Source organism: Macrosteles quadrilineatus, unplaced genomic scaffold, assembly GCF_028750875.1.
Source record: "Macrosteles quadrilineatus isolate MER2022 unplaced genomic scaffold, UCM_ALF_1.0 Scaffold_12__1_contigs__length_5162894, whole genome shotgun sequence".
NCBI lineage: Eukaryota > Metazoa > Arthropoda > Insecta > Hemiptera > Cicadellidae > Macrosteles > Macrosteles quadrilineatus.
In genome coordinates, this window is record NW_026542605.1 from 3,210,374 (window position 1) to 3,237,072 (window position 26,699).

At 39.1% G+C, this 26,699-nt stretch overlaps 3 protein-coding genes across 4 annotated transcripts in view; all 3 read left to right on the forward strand.

The window, feature by feature from the left end:
• The window catches only part of LOC129004853 (orexin receptor type 2-like), a 281,963-nt gene that overhangs the window by 142,472 nt on the left and 112,792 nt on the right, over window positions 1-26,699 (forward strand). The gene's annotated exons all lie outside the window — the stretch shown is intronic.
• Window positions 473-1,624, forward strand: LOC129004890 (uncharacterized). Its single transcript, XM_054433583.1, has one exon. The coding sequence runs from the start codon at window positions 473-475 to the stop codon at window positions 1,622-1,624; it is 1,152 nt and encodes a 383-aa protein (XP_054289558.1).
• Window positions 3,301-4,623, forward strand: LOC129004891 (uncharacterized protein F54H12.2-like). The gene has a single exon (XM_054433586.1). It carries the CDS (start codon window positions 3,301-3,303, stop codon window positions 4,621-4,623), a length of 1,323 nt encoding a protein of 440 aa, XP_054289561.1.

Genomic DNA, 26,699 nt, shown 5'->3' on the forward strand with positions numbered 1-26,699 from the left:
AGGTAGTGTGATAAATTGGGATAAGGACTTTGCGGTGTATGTGCGAAATGAAAAAATTCCCGATTCGAACATCGTGGACATATTACACTGCATAGTGAGAGTCCGTATGGTGGATTACATGCCCGCCGGTTGGTACGAAGTCATGAACGCGTTACGCGACATGAATGTGCCCAAGGAGTATATAAACAATTCAACGGCGTTACAGTATCTGGGTGCGGGATACAGATCGTTACGTGGTGACGTGGCGTCGGCTGCGGCAAGTAGTCCGATCATATCGTCGGCACCGAGAACACCTATGCGCAATCGTTTACGTTCTGCTTACGTTAATCAGCAGCGGACGCTATCACCTACGTCACCGTTACCCTCGTTGGCGGCTCATCGAAGACAACGAACACAACAACAGCAAGATAGAGATCAATCACTTTCACCGTTGGACAGGTGGGAACCGTTTTCACCATAGTGCGGATAAATCATGGAACGATTGTACTACGATCCCGAAGATCCGGCATCATACGGTGGCGTCACACCTCTAGTGCGAGCGATTCGTGACGGGATTGAGAAGAAAAACAATAACAAGGGGAAAAAGAAAAAGACAGCACGAAAAGTGGTGTTGGACTGGTTACGAACACAAGACACTTACACATTGCACAAGCCGGTGCGTAAACGATTCGCACGCAACCGTTACGTTGTATTCGGTCCGGACGAATTGTGGCAAGCAGATTTGAATGACATGCGCGGTCTGAGTGCGTTCAACGATGGAATCAATTATCTGTTGACGGCGATAGACGTGTTCAGTAAAAGATTGTACGTGGTGCCGTTGAAAACTAAGAGCGGCGCAGAAGTGGCCAACGCGTTCGAGAATATATTTAAAAAAACCACCGTCACACCTCCGAGATGTCTGCAGACGGACAAGGGTACGGAATTCACCGGCGCCAAGGTGAAACAATTGTTCAGAAAATACAATGTCAGATACGTCACGACACAGAACCCCGACGTGAAATCGGCGGTCGTTGAACGTGTCAATCGCACTTTGAAATCACGCATGTGGCGCTATCTCACGTACAAAAACACGCACCGTTACATCAACGTGTTACAAAAACTGGTGAACGCCTACAATCGAAGTGCACACAGAAGTTTGGGCACTGACGGTGGCAGAGGCTTACGGCCGATAGACGTGAAGAAAGAAGATAAGAAAATCGTTTATAGAGTGTGGAAGAACATGTACAGCAGTGGCAGTGGCAGCGGCATCAAGACTAAATTGCCTAAGCGTAGAAAGGCGAAATTCATAGCGGGTGACACGGTGCGCATCGCTAAGGAAAAAGGTACGTTCACCAAAGGATACGAGACGAACTGGAGTAAAGAAGTGTTTGTCGTGGACCGCGAATACGGCCATCATCCGTTGCCGTTGTACTTGTTGCGTGATTTGAATGGATCACCATTGATCGGTCGTTTCTACGAAGAAGAATTGCAGAAGATCACTCTGCCACCGGACCGTCTGTACGAAATCGATAAAATACTTGACACCAAAGGTGTCGGTCGCAGTAAGCGTTACCTCGTCAAGTGGATAGGTTACGGTAACGAGTTTAACTCTTGGATACCGGCGTCGGAAGTTAAACAATTATAAGGCACGCATCAGCAAAAAAAAAAAAAAAATAATAATAATTATAATAAAAAAAAATGAGCAAACACAGTCAGTTCTATTTGACACTGCCCAGTAACAGTTCGATGAACTACTATCCGAACAACACTGTGGCCGATTATATCACTCAACTGCCCACGTCGATACATCTGACGGACGGTGAATGGGAAGTGGCACTGGTCGAAGCGCATTATCCCTGTTCGTTTCTGACGGTGGGCAAAGACGCGAAAATATTCATCTACTACGAAGGTCTCAGCGACATAGCCACCGGTGGTTCCGACAAAACCAACAAAGTCAAGGTGAAAATTCTCAACGTTGAGCCCGGCAACTACAAAGATATCGAAGAACTGATACGTGTGATAAACACTATGGAAAGCTTACAGTTTTACGCCACGTTCGTCTACGACAGAAACACCAAAGTGGTGGATATAGCGATTCGCAGTCACGTGGTACAAATGGAATTGAGCACAGGTCTCGCGCTGCAGATGGGGTTTGATCCCGCCGAGACGGACTTGAAGAGCAACAAGAAAGCAAAACTGCCGGCCAACATACAAGCTGGACTGCCGGGTGACATGTACGTGTATTGCGATTTGGTCGAGCCACAATTGGTTGGCGATACGGTGGCGCCGTTATTGAAGATCGTCAACATCGATACGTCAAACTACGTGTACGGCGCACACAAGACCGTTCATTTCACGGATCCACACTACGTGCCCGTCATCAAGAGTGCGTTCGAGAACGTGGAAATCGACTTAAGGGGCAGCACGGGTGATCGACTGCCATTCCACTTCGGGACTACGTGCATGAAGCTACACCTGCGCCGATCGCTCGCGACAGCTTAAATAGACGACGACGACGACGACGACGACGACGACGACGACGACGACGACGACGACGATAGCATAAACATCAGTAGCAGCAGCTCATCAGTGCTCATCAGTGGCAGCAGCAGCAGCAAAAACGATGAATACGAACGATCCGTATTTGGCATACTACCGGCGACAGTTGCAACAGTCGGGACATGGCGTGTCGTCCGTGTACAGAGGTGCGGCATTCCAGCGTGGACACGGTATCGGCAGTTTTCTCGCCGGACTCGTACGTTCTGTGGCACCGTTACTGAAGTCCGGCGCGACCACTGTCGGCAAGGAGGCGTTACGTTCGGGAGTCGGATTCTTGGGTGACTTGGTGTCCGCCGGTGGTACGCAACATCCCAAGTACGCGGCTGCTGCTCGTCTCAAAGAATTTACCGGCTCGCTGAAACGCAGAGCTGATGACAAAGTAGAACGTGTATTGAGTGGCGGTGGCGCGGTGTATAAGAAAAGACGAATACGTCGCGTCACGCCACAGTCGTTGGCGACACTTCTAAGAGTACGGACGTCCACTGCTACCGCCACCACTAAACGGAGGAGGAAGAGGAGCATGAGAAAATATTCTACCGCCACCAAGAGACAGCATAAGAAAACGAATAAACGGCGCAGAACTACGACCAAAAGGATTAAAAGAACGAAAACTCGACGTTCTACAACAGGCAGTAAGAGGAGGACGACGCGCAGGAGCAGGTCTAAAAAGATTCGATCTACGAAAAGAACGAGAGCACGAGGAGGATTACCGGCAATAGATATATTCAATTAGACGTGATAAAATTTTTCTACAACAACAACATGTCGTTCATCCATCAGAAATCGTGCGAATGTGTGAAAACCGAATTGGATTTATTCTCGTTACCACCCACTCAGACTAGTATAGAGAACGGTAAGTGGATTCAGTACAAGCCTATCTCGTCTTTGACAGACGATTCGCCTATAGAGTTCGTCATACCGGCTAACGGAGAAGAATACACGGACTTGACGCAAACACTGTTACACGTCGAGGCGACAATAGTGAAAGGCGACGGCACAAAAGTGGAAGAGGCGTTAGTGGAAGAAATTGGTCCGGTAAACAATTGGCTGCACTCACTGTTCAGTCAAGTGGATCTGTTCGTCAATCACAAACTGGTGTCACCGCAAAACAATACGTACGCGTATCGTGCCTATTTGGAAAACCTACTGAACTACGGTGGTAGTGCGAAAAAGTCACATCTCACGACTACGCTGTTCTACGAAGACAAAGCCGACAAAATGGACGATTGCGACATTGCCAACGACGGACTGGTCAAGCGACGAGGATTCGTCAAGAAGAGCACATACGTCGACATGGTGGGCAATTTACATCTGGACTTGTGCAATCAAGACAAGTTTATGTTGAACGGTGTCGAAATGCGATTGCGTCTCGTCAGAGCGAGAAACTCGTTTGCCGTCATGTCAAAAACTGCGACGGATTGCAAGGTGCACATTCGAGAGGCGAATCTGTTCGTCCGTCGTTGTAAGATCAATCCCGGCGTGTTGGTGGCGCACAGCAAGACGCTGGAGAGTGGCACGGCCAAGTATCCGATTACACGCGTGGACGTGAAATCCATCACGCTGCCGAGTGGTATCCTGGGCAAGACGTTGGACAGCGTGTTCCTGGGACAGTTGCCGAAACGTATCATCGTAGGACTGGTGGACAACGTGGCGTTCAACGGCGATTTCAAGAAGAACCCGTTCAATTTTCAACATTTCAATTTGAACTATTTCGCTCTTTACATCGACGGTGAACAAGTGCCCTGTAAGGCGTTGACACCGGCCTTCACGGGCGACTCAAAACTGTACGCTCTCGCATATCATACGTTGTTCACCGGCACCGGAATACAGTTCGCCGACAAGGGCAACGAGATCGACAGAACGGAGTATCCGAATGGCTACTGCTTGATGGCGTTCGACTTGACGCCGGACATGTCGGCCGGTGAATCAAGTCACTGGAACCTGGTGCGTAACGGTAATTTACGCATCGAACTGCAATTCAAAGAAGCGTTGGCCGCGTCCGTCAACTGTATAGTGTACGCCGAATTAGACAACGTCATCGAAGTGGATCGACACCGCAACGTGTCCGTGGATTTTAGTGGATAAAAACAACATCAAATAAAACAAAAATACATGAGCATCCGCAGCTCATGCCTACGTCACCGCCACTCAGCTCAGTCTAACATCGACATTCGACCGTGATGGATCGTTGTTACCGTCACGCTCCGTCGCGCCAGCAGACACAAACACCAACACATAATTATAAACAGGAATCTACAGCAGTTGTTTTGGACTTACAATGTTTCAAGGACAACAACAACGAATTCATAGTGAAAGAGGCCAGTGTGGTCGACGTGTCAACCGGTACTTTGTTACTACATCACGTAGCACGTGCGCCGTTCGATCGTGATTCACTGTCCGCAGATAAACTCAGAGAGTCCTACTGGTTGTCCAAACACTGTCACGGACTCGACTGGAATCGTGGTGACGTGCCCTACTACGTGTTGATTGATAAACTGCGCACATGTCTCTCACGTCGCAGTGTCGTCTATGTGAAAGGAGTGGAAAAGAAAGAATATGTCGTCAAGAATTTAATCGTCACCGCGTCGGACGGTATGACTATCGGGCAGATTTTCGCACAGAATAACAAGTACGACAGATGGACCAACGAGATAGCTGCTGCTGCTGCTGCTACCACCTCGACTACGGTTGTGGTGGACTTGAGCGATATGGGTTGTGGATCACTGGCTTCGGTCGGTAATCTACTGTCTGCTAACGTGTTGCGATGCGGTCAACACAAGAGCGTAAAACACCGTTGTTCACTGTCTAACTGCACTCTCTTACGCGGTTGGTTACTGCTTACTTCCGCTGCCACAAAAGAGAACGCACACTGCGGTTTGTCGTCGTGCTACCTTTGTAGTAGACAACAGTTGAGGACTTGCTACAATGACGAAGTTGACAACGGTATATCAACAGCTGCGGCTGCATCATCACCGTCACTGATAACCCAAGCATCGATGACAGTGACGACTACATCGATCAACAGCAGTGGTATCAGCGGTCTCGATACCATTTCCGAAGAAGAAGGAGAAGAAGAAGAGAACGAGGACAACAAATACGAAGAAGGAGACGGCTACGACTACGAAGAATTATAATAATTAAATGATAATGAATACTACCGACATCACGAAATATTTGTCTCAACTACCACGCGAGAAAATAGCGAACACAGGAGTGTACGCGTCAGACCGCCTGCCAACACGTATCGAACCTTCGACGGCCATAGTAGTCAACACAATGCCGCACACGGAAAGCGGGGAACATTGGGTGGCCTTCTACATGGACAGTGAAGCTACGCATATAGAATATTTCGACAGTTTCGGCCGTCAACCGTTTTTGGCCGAATACCAACAGTTTCTCAGACGAAATTCTCGTCGTTACGTCTCGAACAAGTACCAACTCCAACGCCACGACACTTCCGTGTGTGGACACTACTGTCTAACTTACCTGTACTGTCGCATAATGTACGACAAGACAATGAACGATTTTGTACAGCTGTTCAACGGTGACACCTCTTCTGTCATCACACCCACCGATGCAGCCAACAACGACTTCCTGGTCCGAAGACTCTTCCATATGCTTTATCACCACTGACCATACCATACACTTACCTGAGTTTTTTTTTTCTATTTGAATTGTATAGATATCGAATTGAATTTTTTGCAAAAAAATATATATTTATAATTATCTAATGTACATTAGAATTAGTAAATTTGGGAAAAATAAAAACACATGTTTATATTGAAAAATATTTGGTTTTGCTTTATTTACCATTATGACTCTATATAAATCAAAACAAGTTAGTGACAATTCACTATATATATATATTATTATTATAATAACATTATATAAATAAATATTAAAATAAAACAATTTTTTTTTTTATCTAATATCACAGTTAAAATAATTTATTACTTTATTCAATATAAAATCTGAATGAAATTAGTAACTAAAAATTGTTACTAATTCAATACTAATTGATTCCTAAATAAATTAGAATTTATTACCTAATAAAATTTAATTCCTCGTATATTTGTTTCCTAATATAATTAACTAGTTGTTGTCCGTCAATTGTCTTTGCCATCACCACCACGACGACGATCCGAGGCTTATGCACCGCAAACACGCGCACTATGTAGATGTTATTGTTGTACTGCTTCAATCTACTTCTTCGATGTCAACGTCGTTATCGCTCGCATCCATTGTCGCTGACGGTGACGATGCAATGTTGCGACGACTGTGGCATCTACTGGAGTTCCCGTTGCTGTCTTCTGGAGCCAAAAGCATTGCCCGGTGCGCTGGAATTTTATAGTGACCCCACGGTAACGTATTGACGCCGTCCTCTTCGATATAACGTTTGTCGTCGTACGGCGCCATCGATCGTTTCGACACCACAACGGAGTATATTATGTGGTGTCGGGACTGAAACCGATCGTTATCCGTGTACAAGACCCGCTGTTCCTGTAGACATCGTCTGTAATCGTCTACAGTCAGGCCTTTGGCCACTACGGCGCGATTCACCCCCTTGGCCCGTTTCACAGGTGGTAAACCGTCGCCGACACCGTCTTCGCTGCTATCGCTCCGCAGGAACATGAAGCAGTACAGTTTCGCCATCAGGCCGATGAATTCACTAATGATCACCCCATTGGCTTCGTCCTTGAATTTCCCCAGGACCCGGGCGTTGGTTGGATCGTAGCAGATATGGTCCCGGGGATAGTTGCTGGTGTCGAAGTCGTCCAGGTGATTCACCATGTCCTCGTAGACGTCTACGGTACGGATTAAATAGATCAGCCCGTCTGTGTCTATGTAGAGAAGTCTGAGCCGATCTATTCCATACCGCTCTTGCAGACGGTAGTGGAATCCGTACATCCACGTCTTACTGTGGTCCAGAATGCACATACCCGCGTACACCGGCTTGTCCAAGATGACGCGGACTTTCTTCATGTGTAGTAGGGCCAAGTCTTTGTTGTACCACGTCCGGTCACTGAAATTAGACTTGGCCACATACTTGGTGTACGTTTTCGGGTTTGTAGCCAATTTTATGTTAATATGTTTTCTTACATTCTGGAGGCTCATACCATAGACAGCGTTGACCATAAGCTTAAATAGTTCCACCTCGAACTTGTTCTTGGCCTGCTGCCTGAGTCTGGTATTCATCGCCACGTACGGTTGTAGCCACTTTCGCTGCTTGAAGCGCAGAACACGATGTATCCGACGCACACGCAATCCGTTGTCCATCGCCTGCTGAAGTGCTCGATAATGGATTACGTATGCGTCTTTATCAAACAGGGTGACCATTAGTTTAGCAGATTTGCCTACGCTGTATGTGCGGAGGACGTCGTCCGCATATGGCAATTGGTCTCGAGGCGCTTTCCGCAGTTCCGGACAGAACGGCAGGTCTCGGTGTTTGTCATGGAGTCGAGGATCTCGTGGATACTCCAAATCCACCTCCAAGACGTAGCCTACATCTCCGTCTGCCGGTATGTCCTCGATGACCAATTCGTCTATTTCCTGACGCGACAGCCACTCGAAATCTTTGTACGGGAGCGACTGCGACATGGCCCATCCGTATAGGTTGTTTGCGTCGTAGTACATAATATAATCTCCATATATGTGGTTGTTGTTATCTACGGCGCTAACACTAGTCGAAGGTGCGAACCGACCGTCTCGGCTGACGCCATTTTCAATTCGCCTCTTATTGTTGCTACTCCTGCTACCACCTGCTGATGTTGAAGGATTGTTGACGGTGGTAGCGTTGGTGTATTTATTATTGGCGACAGCGTGTCGGGTTGCGCACTGGGTCAAGCCACCCCGGATCCCTTTCTCGAAGAACAGGTACATATCTACGTCCTGTAGGGTATCCAGGGTCACGTCAGTTTTGAAAAGCATCACGTCCCAAGCGTACGACGGTAAGGTCAACCAGTGGGCTGGATCGAGGTCGTAATGTTCCAGACACTGGTCCCGAAAGCCCTCGAAGACGTCCGCCAACAGCAACACGTCTGTTTTCAAATACAAGTCGGCATAGTCTCCGAGGGTTGTGCAATTGAAGTGTGACCATACGCGTCGGGCGTGATCATAATCTTCTTCTTTTACGTCCTCCTTGCGTAGGCTGTCTCTGAAGGATTCTGGTGGCGGTAACACGTTTTCGTCCAATACCGAGAGTGACGTTACGTACTCGTATGGAAAAACTCCTTTGCGATGTACTAATGCAAAGTCAGCATCGGCAGGAAAAAAGGATTTTGTGATTTTAAGATGTTCTATTGGCATAAGGGAAACTAAATTTGACAAGGCTCGGGACAAAAATCTATAAGAATCTACAAATCTAAGTGTGAGTCGGTTGTGACGATTCGCACCGTCATGTACGAATCGTTTACTGAAGGAGATGTATTTTTCTTCTGTGTTTGCGAGTACGTTTACGTCACCCCCGTCTATGGCCAGCTCTCTTACCACAAAATGAGCATCATAATTGCTCAAATTGTGGAAGTAGCAATGTATCGTGTCTTGCTCCTTGAATTTTAAATTGCAAGACCGATGTGCTGCACCTCGAAACGTGTAGGGGGGTGAGTGTTGGTGATCACGAACTGCTGGATCGTTTCGGCCGTCACCGTCACCGTCGACGAATGGTTTCTTACAGATGTGACATCTGGTGGCGGCACGAAACTCCGCTTCTTGCTGCGCATCTAATTGTGGTTCGGTCCGGCGTGTTTTGTACAAAACATCTCCTATATGCCGGACGTCTTTCTTGATGGATTCCATAAAATGATGCGCAGCGTTCTCACCCCTATAGAGACGAAGTTCCGAAAACGTGTTACCGCGGTCCTCTTGATTGGCTCCTAACCTGTGGCTATCACGAACGTAGTAAGCGTACGCGTACGGTCTGTGAACCTTCCTTGTCCTGACATGATCAGAATCCGGTCTATTGTTTTTATGTGGTTTTCCCCCTCGCTGTGTTGCTGGATCTTCATCCGGAGGGGGGACTGTCGGTGGATCTGTGAGAGGTTGGTCGTCTTCTTGATCGTATGGTACGAGCGCACACTCAAAGTCGGCATAAATAGTAAATCTTTGTCGCTGTGTACGCTCGTACCTATCAAACTTAATGTGTTTCTTAGGAGCCAGATCGGTGCGCAACGGCGCATGGTCTAAACAATATTTCTTGTGTTCTGCAAGTCGCTGCTCACCCCGTTTACCGTCAACTGTCGGTGTGTTGTCAAAATGAGCGAAACAGCGCTTGCAAATGAACAATCTACCATGGTGTCGAGTGATCTGGCTCCTGACCAATCTCTCGAAGTTTTTGATGAGTGCATAATGTGTAGTTTCATGATCTGACAGGTACAAGAGGTCGAAATGGTCATCGAGTTCTCGGTCTACTACACGGAGTGGATATACGATGTATTCGTACTTTGATGTTAATTGACCGTCTCTCCGTGTAGTCCGGACCCGATCCAATCCGTACACGTTTACGCTTACTCCAACGTTTCTCTTCTCAAATGTCGGGATTTGCTCCAGCCGTACAGGAAAAGTTAATTGGGAAAAATCTAAATCAATTCGCGCACGGAACTCGGGTGAAAAGTCCGTGGCGTTTAGCTGGTGACGATAGGGATTATGAATAAATTTGGACAAAATGGCGTACATGAAGCATTTTTGATCCCGATCATTCAGCACGTTGATCACGGCCTTTTTAGCAGCGACGCTTTGGGGCAACGGGACGTACGAGCTACCTCCGAGAGGTCGGTAAACATTGACGCGGATCTCCATGTCTACGATCCTCGCGAAGGTCCAGCCCGAGCCCTTCATTTCGCACGCCTCCTTTTCGTCCACCAACTTTTGGAACAAATTACTACACAGTTCATCTATGTCGGTGGACCGGAGAACGGCGACATTCTTTGTCTTAAAGGCGCGTCGACACGTTTGGTCGTGAACGTTCGTGAATTCGCAATCTAGCCACAGGTTGGTCTTGATGGCTGTCACGTGTTCCAATATGCGGTGCATAAGCGTTACAATATCCTCAAACAATTGAGTCAGAAACTCCGGGATAGTAAGCCGAGAAGGCGCTTCGTCACGTAATCTGTACGTTTTTAATCGTCCGCGAAACGCCGTCTCGACTTCTTCAAAATTCTCAGGTGCAATATTCCCCGGAATTTCTGACGGTTCGTCACTACCACTACCACTACCACTACCACTAGGGCTGTAACTACTACTACCTTGGCTGCCACCGCCTCCATGTTGATTGGACGGTCCTGCAGTTGGTGGAGGCGGTGTCGGTGGTGGCGGTGGGGGTGGTGGAGGAGAATCCTCGGTGCCCCATATTTTCACCCTCTTCGACCTACAGTGAAAACGCAAGTGTCTGTTCAAGCTGAACTCTGTTTTGAACTGGCGGCCGCACTCAGGGCACCGAAATCTCTTGAGGGATATCGCTGCCGGACAGTTGGCCTCCATATGTCTTCTGAGGCAAAATCTTCTGCCAAAGGCTCGACCACAGTCCGGACAAACGTATCGCGTCGCTGGGGGCGGTGGTGATGGCTGTGGGGGTGTCGGTTGCTGCTGCTGCTGCTGCTGCTGCTGCTGCTGCCACGGACGCCAGAGTTGATGGGGCTGTGGTGGCGGCGGCGGCTGTTGCTGCTGCCGATGTGGCGGCGGCGGCGGCGGCGGCGGCGGCGGCGACGGCGACGGCGATGGCACCGATGAAGCGCCGGTGGGAGACGGGGTCGTCAAATCTTAGATAAACAAACAAACAAAATATTTAATTAATATTTGATTTATTTAATAACTCTTTTTGAATCTATAATTGAATCAATAAAACTTTTATTTACAATTGAATCAATAGCATTTTTATTTATTATTCAGTCAATTAGTTTTGATTTAAAATTCAATCCTTTCATTTAAATTTACAATTCAATCAATACATTTTAATTTATTATTCAATTATGTTATTAATTTATTTTTATTTTATTTTATTTATATATATATATATATATATATATATATATATATTTTACTTTACCTTAATCAAGTTTAATTTATTTTGATTATTTATGTTTAAGATAATTAAGACTTTTTTTTCACAAATAGGATATATATATTAAGTACAAATAATAATTACCGATAATAGAATGGTCGGGTGACGAGTTGTGGTCTACATTGTCGTCGTCGTCAACGTCGTTGACACTGTCTCCTTTGGACAATGGACCAGCCGTTATGTCTGCCTCCTCTCGCATACTAGCAGAACGGCTCTCTGAAATCAAATGATCAGTTTCTTCAATCGATTGTTAATTTATAGTAGCTAATTGTAAAGAACAATCGTTATTGAAATAAATCCAATCATAAAGATATTTTTTTTATATATAAACTAAATTGAAAGGAATTGAATGAATTTATTAATAAATAATTTATCTATTTATTTTGGAAGAAATTTTAAATAAATATTTCTTTTTGTAGATAATAAACTGAGTAGAAAAGAATATTTATAAATTGGTTTATAAATAAAATTTATTTTATAAACCGAATAACAATGAATCTTGTATTGAAACATTAGTCTATTAACTAAATTTATATTTTATTTATTTATTTTTTTTTTATATATATAAATCATATCCTTATTACCTCCCCGAACATTATCGACGAGCATCTGACGAGCCCCGTTGGTGTCTTCGTCCTCGTCCTCGCTGAGCCCGGCCCATTCGTCCAGGGTCGACTGGACGCTGACGAGGTGGGTCACCCGAAGATGATCCCGAAGTCCACGCCGGCTCCCGAACGACGCCATGCAGCACCGACATGTGGCTGTCTCTGCTTCTATAGTAAACAATAACAATCCCCAGAATAGTTAATGTCGTATATTTTGAAAGAATATTTAAATAAATATATATTCTTTTGACCTATTTGCAATGAGTTTTTTTTTTTTTTTTTTTTTTTTTTTTGTTAAAATAAATTAAAATTTAATTATGAGCCATTTATAAATAATCTTCTCCTCGTTCAGATGTGAAAGAATAATTCTATCCTGTCAATGTAAAAAAAAATTCGGTCATTAAAACGAATGAATGCATACGATTAACTTTATTTTATTTATTTTTTTTTTATTTTATTAATATACAAACCTTCAGGTTCTAGCTGACTATCAGTAAGCATAGGCACGTCGAGCAGCTCTTCGATCGTCCCCGATGCATTGTCGTCATCGTCGTCAATGACAATGACGTCATCGTCGTCAATCTCCGGCGACTCAAACCGTTGATGGTGAGTCTGCGGCGGAGTTGGTAACGGACCACAGTGCGACGCGTGAGTCACCGCATAGTGCTCTCGAACATCATCATGACAAGAAAACGTCCTGTCACAACATTCACACTCGTATCCACCGGTCTGTAGGTGGACCGACTGATAATGGTGCAGGGCGTGTTCATGACACGAGAATGGTCGATCGCACACGGGACACACGTTCGGACCGAGGTACGTCGACGGCGGTGGTGATTGCACGTCTCCGTTCATCTACAGCAAGACACGCGACAGAAATAATAATTAATTATTCATAAAAAAAAATAAATAATATCTTTGATTATGCCAGTGTAGTCTAAAATTTAAGCTAAACCTGTCCTGAACCAATGTCACATATTCAAAAAATAGAATAGCATTTGAGTAAAAAAAAAAAATAATAATACCGTATGCAGTATATAGTAACCACTCAGTTCCGGAGGTGTAGGATGACCAGGGGCGGTGGGGATGTGCAGGGGGAGAGGGATGTGCAGGGGGAGGGGGATGTGCAGGGGGAGGGGGATGTGCAGGGGGAGGGGGAGGTGCAGTGGGAGGGGGAGGTGCAGGGGGAGGGGGAGGTGCAGGGGGAGGTGTAGGGGTGAGGGGGAGGTGCAGGGGGAGGTGCAGGGGTGAGGGGGAGACACTCACACGCATGCGCACCCACACGCACGCGCACCCACACAACAAACTATTTTTAAAATTTTTATAAAGTCAAAAGCTTTGTTGCTTCCTATCATTCATAATATAGCATAAATAATCTGTAACTTATTTTTAGCTTTGTTTTAGATAAATAACTATATTTATATTTGCATGTAGAATTTATTGTCTTTCTAAAAACCGTGTTCTTATTAAATTATTCTAATTTTTTTTTTTTATTTATAACATAAGTGTTATTTATATGATTAAAACTGTTGCAATAGGAAATGTCTACTCACTGTTCTGTTAAAGTTACAAAGAAGGAAAAATGAACTGTTTGCTGCCAGAAACAAGAAAATGAAATGTGTTTTTCATCCCGCGCGTGCTTTGCATGGCGCATGGGATTATGTAATTAATTTAAGAATTGCATGAATGAAATTGATTGAATTGAATTGAAATGAAAAAATTTGAACTTATTTTTAATGTATATGTGTTAGAAATATTGTTCAAAGAAACATAGTAATGTTTAATGTAATTCGATGATTTTGCAATATGATAACGTCTCGTATTACAGACAGGAGTACTTCTTTTAATAATATAAATTTATCTTTAAAATAAAATGAATTAGCAATATTAAAATATTATTCAAAATAGACTCACAGAAAATTAACATTGACTTTGACTAGACGTTTATGCAATATGATAAAGACATGTATAATAATTACAACTGATTTTAATGGATTTCGTTGCAATAGGAAATGTCTACTCACTGTTCTGTTAAAGTTACAAAGAAGGAAAAATGAACTGTTTGCTGCCAGAAACAAGAAAATGAAATGTGTTTTTCATCCCGCGCGTGCTTTGCATGGCACATGGGATTATGTAATTAATTTAAGAATTGCATGAATGAAATTGATTGAATTGAATTGAATTGAAAAAATTTGAACTTATTTTTAATGTATATGTGTTAGAAATATTGTTCAAAGAAACATAGTAATGTTTAATGTGATTCGATGATTTTGCAATATGATAACGCCTCGTATTACAGACAGGAGTACTTCTTTTAATAATATAAATTTATCTTTAAAATAAAATGAAATAGCAATATTAAAATATTATTCAAAATAGACTCACAGAAAATTAACATTGACTTTGACTAGACGTTTATGCAATATGATAAAGACATGTATAATAATTACAACTGATTTTAATGGATTTCAATTTGTTTAAAGTACAATAATATTAAAATATTTTTTTTTTCATGAGATAGACTCTTAAAAAAATAAACACTGCCTTTGACTCGATGATTACACAATATGCCAAAGACAGTTATTATAATTGTTAAATCTCCTAAAATGTGTAGTAATACTATTATACACTTATTATGTATTAATATTAACTCTAGTACTTACGATTTAATCCAAACAAACACTTGCACAACACTGTTCACTAATTTCCGTTGAGCGTGGTAGCTAAGAAACTAACAACTGCACACAGCGAACTCCAAACCCTAACTGAAGCTCTTGTGGCAAAAGGCAGAGACACGACGCACGGAGGGTGGAACCTTCCACGAAGATCCAGTGGTAAACAACACTTGTTCCTTTGTCGGTGTCAATCGACGGAACGTTCTAGAAGGTTTCCTTTGTTAGTGAACTAAACAAAGCTTTTTAGATACTTGTCAAGATTTGCTCACCTTCGTCAAATGTAATGGTCTTACTAAGAGCCTTTAGAAACTCAAATAATGGATCCGTCAATCACTCGTTAAGTGGATTTCTTTGTCTGTGCCAATAGGCAGAGACACGACGCACGGAGGGTGGAAACTCCACGAAGATCCAGTGGTAAACAACAGGTGTTCCTTTGTCGTCGACAATCAAAGGAACGTTCTCGAAAGGATCCTTTGTTAGTGAACTAAACAAAGCTTTTTAGATGCTTGTCAAGATTTGCTCACCTTCGTCAAATGTAATGGTCTTACTAATGGATCTGTCAATCACCTGTTAAGTGGATTTCTTTGTATCCTAGGATCAAGGGGAGTGCCGCTGATAATTGCTTTCCGTTGTATTGAAAAATCAAAGGGATAGCCGACTACACCTCTCTCCGTTGGAGGTCTAGCACATCCCAGGATGTGCCGGTGTATCGAAACATCAAAGAGAGCGCCACCGATAATTGCTTTCCATTGTATCGAAGCTTCAAAGGGATAGCCACCAGCACTTCGCTCCGTGGGTGGTCTGGCACATCCGGAGGTGCAGGATGACTAAGGGGGATGTGCAGGGTGAGGGGGATGTGCAGGGTGAGGGGGATGTGCAGGGTGAGGGGGATGTGCAGGGGGATGTGCAGGGGGAGGGGGAGGTGCAGTGGCGTGGGGAGGTGCATGGCGGGGGAGGTGCATGGGGGAGGGGGATGTGCAGTGGGAGGGGGATGTGCAGGGGGAGGGGGAGGTGCAGTGGGAGGGGGAGGTGCAGTGGGAGGGGGAGGTGCAGGGGGAGGTGCAGGGGGAGGTGCAGGGGGGAGGGGGGGGGAGGTGCCACCGTGGGTGGTCTGGCACATCAGTGCACATCAATTGCACATCGCGCAAAGCACCCATAACAATACTACTCAAATATCTATGTACAATTTTTATCTTTTTTGACGGACTGCATTCCTTTGCTTAACAAAGCCTACATCCTGCACCTTTATTAACTTCCACGATCTTATCTATCTAGGTTACCAAATTAAAATATATTTAAGAAAAAACTGTAAATCATGGTATCGAAAAATATTTTACCTACGACCATTTTTTAAAGGAGTTGTTTCAGTACAGTTCTTAGAATTGAAAATTATCTCATAACAGCATTGTTTACTTTCATAACAGCATATTTTACTCATAACAACACGGGTAACAGACCAATGAGGTTCAAGGATTGAGAGAGGAGAAGCAAAATTTTAATGATTCGAAATTCAACAAGTCAGCTGTTCAGGCCAATTTAATTGTTGATTGGTGCAATTAGTGTTTGATACAATGTTTCGTTGCATCACTGTCAGTGGCAATGAAAGGCTATAAACAAAAACATAACCTCTCTTAGAAGTTATGATGAGTAGTGAATTTTAGTAATTAAATCACCGTCGTAGGTAAAGTAGTGTACGCAACTCGAGTAAATGGTGTTAACGACACTCGTAGAAGTTTTAATGTACTCGCTTAGGCTCGTACCTTAAATTTTCTACTCGTGTCGTTAAAACTATCTTCACGCAATCGTTGCGTAAACTACTATTTCATGCATTCTATAGTACCCTGCTCCTTTTTTAGAGGGATAGGAGTATCAATGATGGATGGTGTAACATTTATGTACAAAAGAACACATTTTAAAGGTAATTGACACGGTAAAAATATATTATCAACGAAAAACAAGAAACTGTGAATACAGCCAACTTTTGTTTTTACTGTGCATAGTTTACTTAGCATTTTAAAGTAGCTCTACCTGGACAAATTTGCATAAGATAACGAAACTTCGTCTAACTTAGTTTCTTAAATTGTTCTTTTATATTTACTTCGTCAGAAACAGTTAATTGCGTTAAAGGCTTTTCGTAACGATTAGCATATTCATTAGGAGAATTGTATCGCAATTCCTTTTGTAACAAATACCACTTAATTCTAAGGAAATTTTATTAATTATGCTCAATGCGATGCTTTTAAAAAGTGTTTTAGTGTCTATTTGAGAGAGAAGTTAAGCTTAGTATACATTCTACCGGAGTCTGGTAGTGTGAGAGAAGGCAACATGGTAGTGTGTGTGTGCTTCACGACCAGAGAGCACAAAATTTGTGCTCTCTGTTCATGACCCACAGCATCTTTATAAGCCTGACTATTTAAGCGACAGGCTATTTTCTCTTCGCGGTACGGTAATAATTTAATTACGATACATTTTAACTCCATTATTAGAAGTAAAATCAACCGTTTGAACCTGCTTGATTCTTTTGACCTGCAAATCTTATCTGTATTTTTTAGTAAGAAATTAAAATTCATAACAGCCTTTATGGTCAGAGATTATAAGGATTTTTACTAAGTAATCTTAGACTTAGTTGCCTGGTCCAGCGTCTCCGAGTCTCCTCAGTGCTGTCCTCTGATAAACGTCTTCCTCTCCACTGCCAAGGGTTTGACTTGAATGACTTCAGCGACCACCAGTACGGTAGGTTTGGGCAATACTATCCTAAGAACTGAAATACGTGCAAACTAGCCCTCCAAGCACATCCAAGATACCTCCCTGTATACTCATATATACCAATTGAAACATCAACAGCCTTCTACTAATAATAATTCATGATGTAGCCCCTGAATTGTTTAATTATACAGATATAAGGTACCTATGAATAGACCTCCAACCTCCAACCCAACAGTGTCCATTAATTGACAAAGGGAAGAAACTACGTTACCGGACTTGTTCGCCGTATGGAATATCAGGTTCCGCCGGCTAAGCTTACTACTAGTGGAAGGCTTTTTAGGATAAATTAAATAAGGGTAATACGCAACTGCGGTGAAATATGCACCTAAGTAATGACTTCATATGTAATTATGTATCAAACGAAATTGGTTTGACATTAAAAAACTATGTCAACTATTATATAGTTTTTTTTAAAGTAGCTCTACCTGGAAAAATTTGCATAAGATAACGAAACTTCGTCTAACTTTGTTTCTTGAATTGTTCTTTTATATTTACTTCGTCAGAAACAGTAAATTGCGTTAAAGGACACTTATATTATATTGCTTATATAAGTATATTATATATACTTATATTTGTCAATTGGAACAAAAAACATAATAATTAAACTAGTCAAAGTTAACATATGTCTCGGGAAAGATAAAATGGCATTAACTTGAATCTTGTTTTTAGGGGCAGCATAAACATTCACTATAGTAATATAAGTTTTGTTTAAAATAATTCCAGGAGTTTTACGCAAAGTTATTATTATGTAGTTATTTAAGGTAATAATGTGATGAGGAAATTTCTTTAAAGATAATATTTGTAAAATAATTCAGACTTTGGTGACAGTGATCAAAAAGTGTAAAAGTTTGATCGCGCTAACGGTGCTCAACGAAGCTAAATTTCTTTCAATAAAGTTTCTATCTCTTTTCCCCCTTGACACTTTAATTTTACCTGGTTAACTTAAAAGAACTTCTAAAGTTGCATTATCATTTGGTGTTTTGAACAGTTAAAGATACGAGTGGATTAGCTTTGTTTAAAATATTTCTAACACTAATTTTTGTCTTTTAAACCATTTAGGTAGCGTTTTAATGTTTACTGATATATAAACCACGAAAAAGTATTAAATGGCAATGAAACATACTGTAAGCTTAACTGATAAATCCAATGTTACATCCACAATCAAAAATGTTTTATTTACTGGAATTTTACACAATGATAGAGCTTTTGATTTCCATTTCAATAAGGAATTCAACATTTGCAAGCAAAGATTAGGTAAATTGAAACAAAGTCTCTTTTTGTTATGTATACGTCATTACATTTCCCCGTTCTTTTCCATAACATCAATTTTAATATTTTCCAGGGAATAGTAATACATTTAAATTTTAGTTTAAAGAGTGGCTTATCCACCTTTTTCATCAAATTACACAGCTTTAATGGTGCGTTAATTTACTGTTTACAGGAAAGCCACCTCGTGGACTAGTCAATCGGAACAAATCGAGCTGGTGAAAGCATTTGGTAATGATTTCCTTTAAGTCACTGTCACCCAGTTAAGGTTGGATAAGATTAGTATGTCCAATCTTTAAAAATAATTAACACACTCTTTAGTTCTAGAAATATAACTATTTGGTGTCAACTAGGGCTTTAGATTTAATAATACAGCAGATTTAAGTATAATGTATCATATTAGTTGTTTTATTTGGTTATACATATCTCATTTTACTAGAATCAACACTTTTGTTTTGTAATTAGTTGTGCTCGTCAAAACTTTGTTGAATAAAATAAATACTTTTTAAATGGGTCCTGACGATCCTTTTTTGAAGATAAACTGCTTGAAATTTTGTTCAGTTAATTTTCGTATTTACATAAATTTTCTTTATTCGAAAACCTTACTGACATTTATCCGAGTAAACAACTACCAACCTTGAAATGTTACTCATTGTTGTGGCTTGCCCCTGAACTGGTAAGACAAATATAAAATAATAGTGGTTTAGTTACCTTTACTTTCGTCCCAGTTCAATAAAAAGTTGTAATATCTACAACCATGGTTTCGACGCTAGTTGCGTCATGGTCACGTAGTTAGCAAGTCGAGAAGTATCTTGTCATAGTCGGTCGCTTGGACGTCGTCATATTTACACAAATGTCCGTCATATTTACACAATTTAAGTTAAAATAACCATTACAATTATGATGATTCAGTTGCATTATTTTGTAGATGGATAGACTTTAACTCTACGTGGTTTCCAAAACCATCGAGTTGTGGAATTATCACATCGTAAAAATCCTTTGGTGATTGGTGGATTTGATTCCGGACTTAATGACAAAAATATAGTTCCTTAAACCATTCAACCTAAGTTGATTGAATAATACTAAGGAAATAGAAAAACCATTCAAAACTCAGTTTGGGAAATTACACTTTTATTCATTTACTGATGCACTCCTTATTACCGATGATGATTGGGTGATCTTAAAGAATTTATAGCAAGATCCCAAGAATTTAAAATTGGGGTTAGTGAAAATGGCCATTTGAGAGGGATCTTTTTCAGATAAGTTAAACTAAGTCTCATCGTAAACCTAGCAAATTGGGCCATTCGTTAAATTGAAGCTGGGTTTACAAATATCACTTATCCTTGTAATTTTATTATGTAATTTAAATTTTTTTTACTGTAAAGATTTTTATTGGAATTAATATAAAATGGCGTTACAATAAATGTTTTTAGGAACATTAAATATATTCACCATAGGCCTAGTAATAATGATTTTGATTAAAATAATTTCATGATTTTTGGGGAAATAATTATCAAATACTGTAGTTATAAATGTTGGAAATGTCATAAGGAAATAGTTTTAGCTTTAATGACAGGCTCAAACAGTGTAAAAGTTTGATGGCGCTAACGGTGTTCAACGAAGTTTAATTTCTTTAAATAAAGTTTCTATCTCTTATTTCGGCTTGACGCTTTAATTTTACCTGGTTAACTTCAAAGCCCTTATAAGTTGGTATTATTCATCTCATTCGGTACTTTGAGCAGTTAAAGATAGTCAAGCTTTGTCTATAATAATTGGTTTCAAGTGTAATTATACAGTATTGTCTTTTAACCCACTCTGGGAATTTAAATGATACAATAATATAGTCAAATTTGTACAAATTGCAAACAAATTACAAACCACTTAATGCATAAAAATGTAAGATAAAATGAATCCTTAACCACTTACTGATAACAGATTACTTCACATTATGTCTTGTGAGTGTAACAAAATTAGGACCGTCTCTTTTGATTTTACCTGTTGAAGTAACATGTTAAAAACTCATAACGTTACAACCAATAGGTCTAGATGAGGTCAAGGTATCAATTATAACTTTTGCCAGTAGTAATTAAGAAACTGTGTGTTCAAAAATTTGTCTCATAAATTTACCTATGTAACTGAATATTACTTTGAAATTAGAAAAGTTGTACAACAGAGTACAACAATGTATGAGTAAGATACGTCACTGATTGTAAATTCTAAAAGAGTATTTTTTTTTTTTATTAATATAGAACTTCAAATCCAAATACTCATTATGGTTTACATAAAACGACACATAGAGTTCAAGGTTCAGAATGAGAATTTCTAGTTTACTACACAAAATACTATACAAACAGAACAGTCCCTGGGGCTTGTGAATCTTTGGGTCGAAAGTCAACGCAAATTAAACACCCAAGAGACATTTTGATTTAGCAAATAAGTTATAATGCTGGCATCTACAATGCTTTAAAATATGTTCAAAGTTGAAACCATGGTTGATTTAAATTATATTAATATTTGTTTTAATTGAAGCGTATTTTTATCCTTTCAATAGTTTGAAAGAGTGTTAATGATTCAATATCAAACACATGTTGGATTACGAACAATAAAGTTCTTTTTGCAGCATATAATGTCTTTGCAACAACTTGTTCTAAGGGTTATTTACAAATGTTTGTAAACATACATAATAATTAATATTCTTAAATTGCACCTCTTAAAATTAACATGAACAATTTCCTCCAAAACCTGTGATAAACTCTATATTGTGTATCACTAGTAAACTTAAATTATGTGTTTCTCGTAAATAATCAAATATTAAGTAGAAATGTTTTAGGGTTTTAAATGTCCAGTGTTGTATTTGACAGCACAATGTTTTCTTCAAATCATGTAAGTGTTAATAATTATTAAATTTTATTTTATTATGAAATATGGCATTACCGGTACTAAAAAAAAATCAAAAAAATGATGATTGTAAGTTGTTGTATTCACCTGTTGGTTATTAATTAAAATATGGAAATATCTAAATTAAAATATATTGATAAATTATTAAAATACCTTTAGAATAATGCAATATTAGTATACAGGGTGGCAAAAAAGTCTGGAGACGGGTTTAATATCTTTTTAACTAAATCCGTTAAAAAAATCAAACCTTTCATATCAACTACGTATCAAAACTACTTTTTGCAGGCATTACAATAATTTTTCGATCTCCTCCAAGGGACGACCCATGAGGAGTAGACATCCAAAAATTAACGTTAACACAATACGCTACATTATATACAATGAAACTAAGATCAAAAACGAATTTACCAATTACCAATTAGAAATGACCATGATTTATTAGTTAGCTTTAAGTACGTTCTAGGGCGGGTACAATAACATTTCTTGGTTCTGTGTTTATATGTTAATTAACTTGTCGGTAATTGTTTTTTTTTCCACAGTCACTTATTCTAGAATCATGGTCATCTGGTTACGAAAAGACCACGATTGTAATTTGTAAAACCTACTTTTTCAGCCTTAAAACACTAAACGATTAACTTGTCACAAAACTATTGAACCAATAAACAAATTGATAGTATTTCAACTGAAAGTGGATAAAAGTGTTGTTTGCAAAGAATATCTTAAAACCGCTAACTCAACAAAAGGTCTACTGAGTGGTTTTGTGGAATTTGAATATTTCTAAACACGTCACGAAGTCTTTAGGATATACACCTGAGTGGATCAGTCGCGTCCACGGTGTTGTGTGAAGGCGTGTGGAATAACAATGTGTGAGAGCTCCGTGTATTTTACACAAACGTGTTTTTCTGTCTTAAAGAGGCATTTTTTTGCAGAAAAGCCTATTAACTGTCTTTCATGCATTAACTGCCATAACGGAGAAAACAATGAACCAAAATTATTCTCTTCTCTGCAAAAAGAGAGATATAATGTACCAGTTTTAATTAGTTTTCATATGGTCTGTTACATATCTTAGAAAAAATATTTAAAAGCTTATTGCAGCTAAAGTTGGTTTAATATGTAATGCTGTAGTAAGATACTACACCGGTTTTACACAAAGAGAAAATGTGAGGGAAACCCACAAAGAAAAAAATGTGTTTGGATAGTTTCTTATAAAACTAACGATTTTAGTATTTTTTAGTAGATAGTCATCCATAAAATAAATTGCAGGATTTTGAGATCAGCCGGAATCGGTTTCTCTGTGATAAATTCCACCAAAAGATCCTTCGTGAAACATGGTAAATTGAGTCGTTTACTAAAAAGAGAATAGTTTATACTGGCCTTCTTATGCTTAGACAATTGTAGAAACTGATCCGTTTGTCATACTTTTGATAAATTTATAATATTAAAATATATAAAATACATTAATAGTAGTATGTATTTACTAACATACGAAAATTTGCAGACACGAACATATCAACTGATGAATCCAATGCATTCACCTAATAAAACCATAATATACTAGATTAACACAATGATATGGTTTTTGATTTCCATTTTAATAAAGCACCCATTTTTCTAAAATAGATAATGGAAAATGATAGGAAGTATTTTTCCTGAGGTGTAAATATTTTTCTTACTTTGTTTCAATAAAAGGAATTTAATTGTTTTCAGGGAATCGTTCATACATTTGAATTTGAGTGTAAAGAGTGGATTATCCATATTGTTAAACAGGATTCAATCAAATGTAAGCGGTTTACAGAAAATGGAGAAAAATTAAGTTAAATTTAACCGTTTTCAATAGTATTAAAGAATGAATAAACTACCACTGAAGGGATTAGAGGCATTCTTGTAAAGGAAAAATATTGTATGTAAAAAGGATAGCATAAACTCGAATTTAGTACCTACTTTCTTTTAGTAAACGCTACAAACCACTAGAATGGCTTCTAATATAATTTACTGGTTATGGCAATAGTTTACCGCTTATTTCTACAGTCGAGAGCTAGAGCATAATATCGAAAACCCACATCGTGGAATAGTCAAATGTGTCGGCTTGATTTTTCTTTATGTTATTCACGTTGATTTCTTTATTTTAATAAAGTTATTGACAGTTACTTGCAAAATGTAACCATCCTTTAAATTGTGTTAGCAGTTATGAAAGTCAGAAACTTTTTAAAACTTAATTTCACTACTCATAAAATTTCAAATCAAAGTTTTAAGTAGCCTTATAGTTGAGATTGATCACTGGAATATTTGGTTTCCCATCTGCACACAGAATCGGAGCCTTTAAGGAAAAAAAACCGTGCTTTAACGACTGTACTATATGCAGTTTCTTTGAATAATATTGAACAAATACCTTCAGAAACTCTCTGTTGGAGAATATATTTTACTCAAACACTGATACATTCGTAGTTTAGTTTGAAATGAGATGCATGGTTGATTAAAAATTATGGGCTTACTGTATATTACCATCTGATGGAGATTTCTCTGAGATAGGTTAAACTAAAAGACTCATCGTAAACCCAGAAAATTGGGTCCTTCGTTAAATTGAAGCTTGGTTAGCCATTCAAATATCCATATAATTTTATTTTTTAGATGAAAAATAATTTGCCTGTAACGACTTTCATTTGTATAAGTCTTAGTGATGAAATATATTGCATATAAAGTACTCAAATTCACAATGTACATAGTATGGCAAGTTCAGATTTATAAAAGCTGAACTTGATTCATCCCAAATTCCAATAAAAAAATACAAGAGGTAATTTTATAATATAATTATTGTTTTATATCTATCTTAGCTTCGTCTTGTAGTTTCCTTTAGGTATAACATCTTTATCGAATAAAAGTGCTACAATATGTTCCTTTGCAGATATACTCAACTATAAGACAAATAAAAAAAATAAATTATGTTAATATATTTAACACTATTTATTACGATTAATATTTTTAATTAACATGATATAAAAAAGTTACCCTTTTATTTATTCGATACAAGATTTAAAATTCAACGAAATATTCAACCCGTTAGAGTGGGAAAGCCCGAGCAAACCACATGATTTCTTCTTGATTGCGTTCTTACTTTCTCCGATAAATTTCTAGCTCCATTCTCGTTCCACTTCATTGGTTCCTGCTTCTATTATTGTTTCAAGCTCCATCTCCTGGAAAATATGAAATGTTCTTTGTTATAGGTTCCTATTTGAAGAGACGTGATAAAGCGAGAAAGAGTGGATATATGTATTTGTGGATGATATTTGAGTGAAATTAATTTATCCAGCATGTTTGAATGAATTATACAATTGAATTGAATTATCTCCAACAGGAGATATTCGCAAATTAATGTAATGTAATACTTACTTCTTAATAATAAATGTTCAAAAAGGCCGTCAAGACGGGTGTCCCATAATAATCCTTGGTTAATCTTTGAACTGCTGCATATATTCAAATGAGCTTCGATACACGTCATTAGTACTTTTTGGTGTTGAAATTCACACCCCCTCCCCCCAAAAAAGTACTATGGAACACCCGTGTTAATACTTTTTGTATTAGTTTTAAACACAGCCTGATGATGAAAAAATAGTTTTCGAAAGCACTTGTAAAAGTACAAATGTAGGCTAAAAGTAAAAGTAAAATTTACGTTTTATGTTTAAGCATTATGTCTCATATACAAAAGGCGGTAATTAATATTAACATAATTTAAAAACGATTGTTAAAACTGAAATAATAAGGAGAGGGATGTGGAAGAAGAATTGTTGATGCACAAACTTTTTTATAATAACCTATTAGCAAATAATAAAGTACAACGATTTATTCCTGTTTTATTACAGTATATATTTGATACTAAATCTTTTAGGAATGTGCACATTAAGTTGCATACACACACACAACAACATCAAACTTAGTTGTTGTGTTTATTAAAAATTGTTGATTTATCTTACCCAATATTAGGAAGCTGCAATGTTGTTGGCTCGACAAGTTGTTAACGACGCCGACAATATCATTATGTGCATCTTTAAACCTACCTCAAGTTTACAGCCTCTTCAGATGTAACTGACTCAGTTACGTTTATAGCTTGTAAATGTAAATCTCGTACACATAACAGTGGAAAAACTACTTCTTGTGTGTATCGTTCCTTGTGAATTAATTCATTAGGATTAATAAATACTTATTCATTCAATTAATTGATTGTGAATTCCTTGTGAATTAAAAGCCGTGTATAATTTTTATTACTTTTAAATTGCTTGGTTCATACATTATAAACTTCCAATGTTGAAGTAGTTTTATAAACAGATAAATGATAAATTTCTATGGGACTTAAGTTTATTTTTGACAGTTAGAGAGCATTAGCATTTAGTTTGAAGTGCAGGAATTGTATTAATAAATTATCCCATCCCTTGTGGAAAATAATAGAATACAACCAATGAAATAGGGAGAAGTTTTAGAAGCACTGGTTTAACTTGTTTATCCTGGTACGAAACAATTTAAACTGACCTGCATCATCGAATCATTTTAAAATCATTCATCACTCTGATACAACATCACATAAAGAATATTAATGAACGCCTTAAACAAACTGTTGAAGCTAGTTTGAAAAAAAAAATATTAGATTTTATAAGAGAAAGAATAGTCCTTCTACAACAATATAATTTGGAGAAAAAAATCAAAATTGCGGCTTTGCAAAGAGTCACATAAATTTAAAAGTAATTTCAATATGTATTATTTATTGCGCAGTATTAAACAACACATAGTATTGAAGTTGTGTAGTCAACTTGTCAAATGATTTTTCAAACTATTTTACTTTAAGATTAGTTTAGACACTTTTGAGCTATTTTACTAATAGAGGTAATACTTTCAATTCGAAATCAG